Here is a 9,505-nt window from a genome sequence, read left to right as displayed (position 1 = left end):
GAGTGCTGCTTCATGGCTGCTTCGAACATTGGCCGCAAATGGTGCGCTGCGACGGATGCGAGATTACTGAAAAATTTTAAAACGAGTTTTTTTTTGTTTTTATTATTAGTTCTTATTTGGCTGAGACACGCACTACGCGTTGTGGTAAACCGTTAAATATGTCCCTAACACTATCATCATTATTCATTTTCAACCATTCCGCCAATCACAGCCGTGCTGCTACAGATGCTTCTTTCCTCCTCACCCATTACTCTATTCAAATTCATTTGCCTGCAGTGCGTGCAGTTTACACTGTGGTTTACAGCATTTCGCCACTTTCAGCGCTCCGTAGCCTGAACTTGGCACTAGTAGGCGTCAAGGCAGCCTCGTAAATGTGATTCTGCGCTATTTCAGATCTCTAAGGCCTTGATGGACAAACGAAAAAAGGACGTGCTTGTTCAATGGGTAAGTCTTGACGCTAACAGTTGCATCTACTTCGCATGATGAACGCCTTCCAGTTTTAAAGTGCGTCCGCTTAATTGGCAGTTTGTACGGCAGGCGCTGACATTAAACCGTTAGCTGTAGGCTAAGACGTCTTACCGCTAAGCCCGTTAGAGGTTAACTTTTAAACCGTAGTTGCTGAATTGCTGTGTTCCACGCTGCATCTAACGCCACGCATGAGTAGGCGTGTATGGGGCCTGTCCGAACTAGTGAAGGCTGCAACAGACTCGCCAGTCTGCTGCAATGGTTGGCAAAGGTCAACTGTTCTTCTGAAGCGCATATTTTGCACCTAATTTGCTCTAAAAGAAGTTTGTTGTCATTTCGCTGGCCCAATATTGTGCGCAGAAATTAGTACCGCATCCTATTTTTTCGGAAGTAAATCTCTCTCGTAACGTCCGGACGGAACTGCAATCTTCGCTAAAGTTTGGCCCAGGCTGTAGCCAGTGTTAGGACCAATCATCTGCTGTTATTGATGGTAATTGTAGTAATTGACTCTAGCTGGTCAATGAGCATTTTGTCCGGTTGGGTAAAAGTCAAGACTGACTGCTGTCATTGTGAGTTGTGAAATGACGCTTTCCTCGAAGGTGTGCCTAAAGTTCCCTAGGTGGGGCTTTGGGGTTTGCCTACCCGGAATAGTTCCAGGACTTACCTCTAACAGGTTTCACAATAGTCGGACTGGGTCTTTGGCAGTCTCATAGGCAGCCTGGGTTCACTTTTTGCAGCATCACATTGAACAATTTGCACAGTTTGTTCTGGGAGCATACGTGTGGAGTTGTTCGTTTTCGGGGAAAACCCAATTTTACCGTATTATTGCATCCCGAACATGTGTCAGGAAAATGAGGTTGAACCCAATTTCTCCCCGAAAGCATCTTTTTAAAGTATCGCCCTGCACAGTCGTGGGCTGGCGGTCGGCCATTGTCACAAGCCCCACAAACAGAGCTTTCAAACTCATTATTGGCATGACTCTTGCGCTCACTACCCAAGGCTTTGGAAAATGCTGCAGAGACGTTGCGCCTAGCGAATGGAAGCTGTGATGTCGAGACAACTTTGTCCCAAATGAGATCCATTCAACGATCGGACAAGCCTCGAATGGAGATCGACATGTTGCGCATGCAGATGACAATGTATGTAAGCACGGATGTGTAAAAAATCGATGACCAGGTTTTTTGCGAATAAAACGTTTTGTTTCCTAGAAGTTATCAAGGCTGTTTGTTTGCTGTCATAATTACTGCTACATTTCCAAACGCCAAATTTCTGGGAGTATTTGCTAGAAACCCTGATATCCCTCTCGATTAGCAGCTTGAACCAAACACCAATTTAAATGCGTTAGAGGTAAGAGGCGCGTGATACCTACTGATAAAATGACTTGAGTGTATTTTTTAGTACATCTAAATATTTAACCCGAAGAAACCCGAATTTCAGATGTTTGTATGAAAAAACTTGGCTTTCTCCCCGATTGTCAGTTTGAAACGTAGCACCTAATTTTTTTACCCCCCGATTTTAAAAATATGTAAAATCCGGAAATGGACAACCCTGCATGCATATATCCAGACCAAAATGTTTTTATGGTACTTCCCAGAGATATCGCTATCGGGGCATAAAGCTGTATATTGTCCAAAAGTAGCACTGTGCAACCTTGTCTAAGCACTCCTCCTAGTGTTCCCCAATATGGATGCTTTGTATCAGTGCTTCACGCACATACATTGGTGGGCAATGGTGACTGTGCACAAGCTCAGGATGTTGTACACGGGAGCATAGTTTCGTCAAATTTTTGCAGTGTTCTTTTTTTTTCTTTTTACCAGACAAAATTGTAACGCTTTTTTCTCTTGCCCGTGCAGCTGGCCTGCTACGAGATCAAGATCGGCAGCCTTTCGGATCTCCACGGCGGCTTGCAGCTGTTGAAGTTGCTCTCCAACATGCAAGTTTTTCTTTGACCTGCGTCTTATCAGTTGCACTGCAGTAGCCTTTTGGAGGTGGATGTGATAAGCCCTGCAAATGTAAAGTATAGATGAGCTGCTCGTAATATGAGCAAGTCATGGATCAGTGGCTCCTTATAGTTCAACTTACTTATTGACTTCTCCATACAATTCTATCCGGCCTGCTGAGGAAGCTTCACTTTCCATAACGTTTGGCACAGGCCCACTTATCATGATATTTAGGCAGCTCTCGTTTTTTTCTAAGAGGCTAAGGCACCTTTTTTTAGGCCGCTTAAAACTGTATAGATCCAACAAGTAGTTTTACTTGCTTTTAGCAAGTTGCAAGTACTTTAAGTTCTTTTCAGCATTTTTGATGGGTGTTTTTCTAGATGGAGGCCAATTGATATCTTAGGCATGAGTGATTACTCTAGGCCTTACTTTTTTTATTGGCGAGCACAAAAATGAGAATGTTGAAGTTTTTGCGATTGACCCTGCCTTACAGCAGTGCTGTTTTAAAGCATGCAAGAGCAAGGGAACTTGTTCAGAGGGAATTGCCATGGAAAGAAGGCAGCAGCCTCAAAGTTGTTTGCTCTACAAAACTGCCGCTCCCAGCCACTGTGCTCTTGGGGAATGGATTTTAAGATTTCCTGTTGTTTCTATGTAATGAAATCCTACTTTACAGGTAGCTGCCCAGCCAGTTGTTTTGACATGATGTCTATGCGTAAAAGCAGCAAATAAAAATTCAGATTTGTTGGCCTTACTGGGAGCATAACAGAGTACATGGTAGAGAAATGTGTTTCGTGAGTATTCTTGCAGCCATCTTTGTTTGTTTTGTTGTTCGGCATTAAAATTTGCGGTATTCACATAAAGATCGCAGGGACTGTAGGGTGTGAGGGAGGAGCATTGAGCATGGTTTTTAATCTCCTCTTTCACACACTGCCACACTTACCTTGTGCACCTAGTCTTTGCATTATTTGGTCTCTCTAGCTATCTGGCAGCTTGTGACAAGTTTGGGAGATTGTGTGTATGCCCTTTATTTGTATTTTTTGCAAGGAACAGCGGATGTGAATGGACTAGAAAAATACTCTGAATGTAGGCTGTGGGCCATAGTTTTCAAAGTGGCATTGTTTTTCACTGTATTCAGAACCCTGCCATGCAACTCATCTCTGCATAAGCAGTCATGTGTGAAATTATCATAAAAAAAGCACTTTATGCACTTCCAGTGGGAAGGTAATGGGCACTTCAGTATCTTTAACCCTTTGCGATTCGTTGTTGGGCCATGCTCGACATGACCGTATACGGCAACATGACCATAACAGTCTGCTGTCGGGGTGTGCCAGACTTGGGCGTTGAAGGTTAAATTTTGTGGTTTTTCTCACTTTTTTTTTTCACAAGTGGGTAAAGGGTCTGGCCGTTCCTGTCTGCACCTTTCACTCTTTCCGGACCAGAACGGTTGGAAAGTGGGTAAAAGGTCTGCAAACTAGACGAAAAAGACAGGGCAAGAGCAGATTCGCAACTCGCTTCATAGGATAAGGATCATGAATATACACTGTTTGCTACACATGCACACAAAACGACAGCCAGTTTTTTTTTTTAATTTTTTCAGTGCACCATCCTGTTTAAAATTTCAAGCTTATTGCCATGCAAAGAAAAAGAAGGCTTCCTGACACAATTTTCAGTGTTTTTGTGAATAAAGAAGGCCTCTTCAGCTCGTGGGCGACTTCTTCCCAGCTTCTTCCGAGCGCTTTAGTTTCATTCAGGAGCGGCTGACATGGCTCATTTTCACAGGCAAAACAGTGGCGTGGAAGGTGCAAACCTGCTTTGTTTTTCATTTTACGACCGTAGTTCTGCCCCTTGCAAGTTGGCTAGCTTGTGCCTTAAGATCCTCAAAGGTTCAAACCAGGCCACAGCATCCCAAAAGGGGCACGCTACACCATTTGTGCGTTGCACAACTGGAATCTTATACCGCTCGCATGCGGGAAGGTATAGGTCAGCCAGACCGGCCATTCTGTCAATGGGCGCTTGAGAGAACACCGGCTATCAATGAAAAAACAATTAAAAAAAGGTTCACACCTTCCGCACCATTGTTTTGCCTGGAAATGAGCCATGTCAGCTGCTGTTGAATGAAACTTAAGTGCTGGGCAGAAGCTGGGCAAAATTGTCCCTCGAGCTGAAGAGGCCTTTTTTATTAGCAAGAACCGTGAAAATTGTGTCAGCAAGTCTTTTTTTTTAACTTGGCATGGCGATGCATTTGAATTTTTAAACAGGATGGTGCAGTGAAAAAAGAAAACTGACTACGGTATTTTGTGTGGATGTGAAGAATTGGTAAGTATTCATGTTCATTTTTCCAATAAAGTTAGTTGCGAGTCTGCGCCCGTCCTATCTCCGTCCTCCCAATCCTATCTTTTGCGCGCAGTTATTCTACTCAAAGGTTGCAGCACCAACTAGTATAACAACATTCTGTACTGGACTTCAGTATTTTTTGCTCAAGGAGCTTATCCTGGGTTTGTGCGGGATTTCAGTTTTTGAAGTCAGCACCTTTGCTTTTCAGCGATCCTGATTGCAGCACAGAGAACATTGACCCTGCTTGCGCATTTTTGCGCATAGAGAAAATACTTTGCGGTAAGTGGAAGTCATCATGCCTCGCCCTAGTGCCCTGTCTTGGCGATAGTTCTGCCTGTTTTGCATCGACTTGGTCTGCTTCCAAAGCTGAGACTCTAATGCTTGTGGCTTGGGGTCTTGACAATGCCCCATGTTGTATTCATTTTGTCTTCACAAAAGCTGTAACATATGACTTTACCATGCACGCTTCTCATTTTTGCTGTTACATACTAGGTGGAGGTCATCATGCCCACATTTGAAAACAAGAGCAAAGTTGGGGGGGGGGGGGGGGAGGGGGATGGGGGGGGTCTAGTTGCAACGTTGCGGGTGGAAATGAAAAAAAATGGTAACAAGTAATTAATCTGATTCATTCAATAAACTTTATTCAATGCAGCATGTTTAACGTAAAGAAAAACAAGGGGCGGATGGCAAAGTTTTTATTTTATTGTAACCAAAGTTCATAGAAAAAAGGGTCTCAGCAGCGAAACCCAGTCATCCTGTCATAAATACTTCTTAGCGCACATTTTGATAAGCAGTTGTGATGAAATTTAACTTGATTTGGAAAGTCTGTTCTACAAGATATGCAGGGATTTGTAAACTTCTTTAGAGCTCTTGATGTACACCACGGTATAGATCATACAGTTAGTCCTATATGATGGAGTCATTAGATGTTGGCGCGTGTGTTTAGTTGCTATTTTGTAAATACTGAAAAGAGCACACGTGGTTCTTTGGGACCAAAAAATTGCCCAAAAAAAGCATTTTTTTTTACGTAACATTCTTTTCTTAGTTTGCACAGTCTTTCCTCTGAAAAGTTGATACTTGAACAAAATCAGGTACTTATAAAAGGTGTATGGGCCTGATTTTGATGAAAAAAAAATAACAATTTTTCCATAATTCTCGCCTTTTTCTCCACTAGCGGTATTGCAGCAATAGGAACTTTTCGAGAGGTGCATCTCAGCATGTACAGCAGCTAGAAAGACCATTTTTCTTGCAGCGTAAAGCTTAATATTTAAGCCATCCAACATTGGAAGCAGATTTTACATTGTGTTTCAGTAGTTGTTTAATTAGCATAATTTTTAATTGGTTAACAGGAGCACTTCAAACCTAGAAGTTAGAATTGACGTAAACTTGTATGGGATTGCAAAACAAAAAAACTGCTTCCCACATTAACTTCTGGTATCAATTCATGCCTTCCTGGCAATTTTTCGTTGCGTAGTTTTTTTACATTGGTCTCAAGAACAACCAAGAAAGATCTTTAATTATCTCCGAAACTAAATGCCTTGCATCAAAACTAGTTGGATATTTGAAATCAGCTAAAGCAAAAAAAAAAAGTTTCTCAGACCAGTGTGCCCCCTTAAGACGCACATTTGGGCTATCCTACTCTCTCTGTCCCTAGTGGAAGGATCGCAGTCCCTCTTTCTTTTTTTTTTTTTTCTTTTTAATCCTTTCATTCTTTACTATGCCAACAAAAATGGACGAGGCCAAAGGGGAAAAAAAAAGTTGCACCTGGGAGCTTAGAGAGACCCTCGGCCCCCTGTACAGAATACAGTGTTGTATGTCACTTTACCCGCCGCGGTGGCTCAGTGGCTAAGGCATTGCGCTGATGAGCACAAGGTCGCGGGTTCGATTCCCGGCCGCGGCGGCTGCTTTTCTGATGGAGGCGGAAAGCAAAAATGCCCGTGTGTATGAGATTTCGGTGCACGATAAAGATCCCTAGGTGGTCAAAATTAATCCGGAGCCCTCCACTACGGCGCGCCTCATTGCCTGCGTTGCGTCGGCGTGTTAAACCCTAATCATTATGTATGTCACTTTGTATGTTAAGCCTCACTTGAGTGAGGGCCAGGATCATATGCCACTGCCCTCCTATGCCAAGGAACATCCCCCCTTCCATACTGGGTGGTGCTTCAAGCAGTGCACATCCTCCTTGCTGGAGAGGGTGCAAAGGCAGTACAGCTGCTCCATTGCTTCCTTTTCTTTTCATTCTTCCCCGCAGATGTGCACGCCTGCCTGCCCGCCCAGTTCCTGTCAACCATCGGTGCGAGGAAGCGTGCGCCCAGCAGTGACCTGGACTGGGCTGTGGTGGCCGTGCTGTCCCTGTCGGCGCTTGTGCTGCAGGCGACCCAGTGTGGGGCCAGCAGCAGCAGCATGGACGCCCTGCTTCAGCTGGACCAGTCAACGCAGTGCCTGATCAAGGACATGATCGAGATTGTGACCGCAGGAGAAGACATCCCTGCCAACCTTGTGGACTACCTGCAAGGTCGGCACGAAGGAGCTGCGGATGGGGTTACTTGTAGCACCAAAGTTAAATGCCTGCATGGAGAAATTGGCCCATGGACGGGTTGCAGAAACTGAAAGTGCGACCATTGTGGAAGCCCTGAAAAGGGGAGACCAGGGATCAATTCCTGCTGTTGAGTGAAGGCACATGTCGCAGTGTGTCTGGTGAACAGCAGCAACAAGTGTGAGAATTGTGCGAAGTTAATGTTAGTCAAGAATAAATCAGCAGTCACTTACTGTAAACAGAACTGCTGATATAAACTGACCATGACATCAAAAGTTGAGTTCTATCCCCTCTCACCCACGAAGCCTTAGTTTTCTAAAAGTGTCTATGGGATTTAAAAAAAAAGTTCAGTGCTATGAATTTGAATTTTTAATGCTGTGAATCATAATTTAGTGCACACACGTAAATAAACTACATAGGCCTACAGGGTGTTTGCAATGATTTAGAGCAGCTGGTTTATAAGCTTTGAAAACAACCTCAAGCAGCTCCTGGAGGCGGCTCATGTGGCGAGGTGAACTGCATGTTACACTCAATAGTATCTAACTACAACACTGCCATTTGACAAGAACTTGTTAACCTCTTAGTTACTGGTGCCAAAGAGTTTTTCTGTATTGCATAATTGGAGGTGGGTAATGGTCAAACTTAAGCCACTCCATGAAAAATTTTGTACCTAGTATCATATATGCATCATTGAAGTTTTCCCCAGCACACAAGCACTGTAAGCTCATGTCTCACACATGCTATACACCCCCCCCCTTCCCCCCCCCCCTACCACCACCACCTACACCACCGCCAACACCAATACAGTGGCCTAAATGCTTCTCTTAGTTTCTTTAATGACCTGCCATATAGGCGATGGTTCACAGGATGCTCATTTTTAATACCCACTGTTACCTCCAGTGTGAAAAATCATTGACTGCTAGACCTGTCTTATTAGCTTCCACCTTGTTGTTGCAGGCTCCCCCGAAAGAAGCCCATCCAGCGGTTCCTTCCAGGGGAAGCGTAAGCTAGACCAGAGCTTTGTCCTGTCCCCGACGAAGTTTCAGTCTCCTTTCAAGCGGCCCAGCATATCGCCCCAGCAACGGGCCCTCATGGTGAGCTGATCCATGCCTCTTCACCTTGTGACGTGCCGCATTTGCACGATTCTAACGCGCTTCCGATTGTAACACGCAGGTAAGTTTGTGTAGGAAAATTTGAAAAAAAATTGCTGCGTGCTGATTCTATCGTGCAGATTTGAATCGCCTTTTGGGAGGAGTCCATGACCATAGCAACGCTGCTGGCCGGTTTGAAGCCAATTTCACCTTTTAGTTTGATTGTAATGTGCACACAAATGTTAAGGATAATTTTAGCGGAAAAGGGTGCACGTTAGAATCGTGCAAATACGGTAATTGGGGCAGGAAAGTCTGAAAAGAGGTTGACTGGACTCTGTTGGCTAACTAGCATACACTTTGATGCAACTGCACCAAAAAAAGTGCGGGGCTGTAGCAACCTGTTCTGGTAATTAAATCGCAGCAACAGTGTTTCAACCTTCCCGATAGTTTGAAGACTTAAAACTGCATAAAGTTCAATTGTTGCATTAGATGACGTTCGTATTATCTTCGAATGGGATGCAGCACGAATTTTGTTAGTGCCCTGGCGACGATAATGAGCCTAACTAGCCTGAAACATTAACCTCTTAAGGGCTTATAACGTGCTAGGCTCGTCATGAGTGGTCGTCATGGGTCTTTTTCAATGTTCCAAGGGGCTTTTGACAAGCCCAGCTTGTCAAATGGTGCTTTTATATGCAAAGTATAGATGGCAGCACAAGTTTCGTCATTGGCGCTTTTATTCAATGAGAGTTTGCACACTAGATGACGGAATATGCGTTGCCTTGTGTTTCCCACGCGTTTTAAAGATACACGGCCCTATCGATGTTGAGTTCTCGTGTGGCTTTCTCGTGCAAGCATGAGTGGTGAGGATGTCGTGTTTTATTTAGGCGAAGATAGTGGTGAGGGTTTTACGGGCAGTGACTGTGAATTTATTGCAGAATACACCTCAAATGCCTTGGGTATGGAGTATTACACGGGGAGTGAGGAATGACCAATAAAACATTGTGCCGTGAACCCTTTTCGCAAAGATTTTTGTTTTAAAGATGTTACTGCAGCAATTCACGCCATAAGAAAGTTTGGCAATATTGGTACATAAATGTGTTTCTTAATGAGCCCTTAAGGGGCTAAAAGGACCATGAGGG

General features: G+C 44.1%; 1 protein-coding gene across 1 annotated transcript in view; it reads left to right on the top strand.

The window, feature by feature from the left end:
• The first annotated feature begins 255 nt into the window (after positions 1-255).
• Positions 256-9,505, top strand: part of LOC144178670 (uncharacterized) — a 41,837-nt gene continuing 32,587 nt past the window's right edge. Inside the window, exons 1-5 of the mRNA XM_077706677.1 lie at positions 256-444; positions 2,319-2,398; positions 4,948-5,018; positions 6,991-7,254; positions 8,233-8,369. Of these exons, the coding sequence (XP_077562803.1) occupies positions 409-444; positions 2,319-2,398; positions 4,948-5,018; positions 6,991-7,254; positions 8,233-8,369 (588 nt within the window). The 5' untranslated portion in view covers positions 256-408. The remainder of the gene's footprint in view (positions 445-2,318; positions 2,399-4,947; positions 5,019-6,990; positions 7,255-8,232; positions 8,370-9,505) is intronic.

The sequence above is a fragment of the Haemaphysalis longicornis genome, unplaced genomic scaffold (genome assembly GCF_048455015.1).
Source record: "Haemaphysalis longicornis isolate Haplotype H1 unplaced genomic scaffold, Haemaphysalis longicornis Haplotype H1 scaffold_4, whole genome shotgun sequence".
Taxonomy (NCBI): Eukaryota; Metazoa; Arthropoda; class Arachnida; order Ixodida; family Ixodidae; genus Haemaphysalis; species Haemaphysalis longicornis.
Note: the sequence above shows the minus strand (reverse complement) of the source record. Positions and strands in the feature narration are given on the sequence as shown.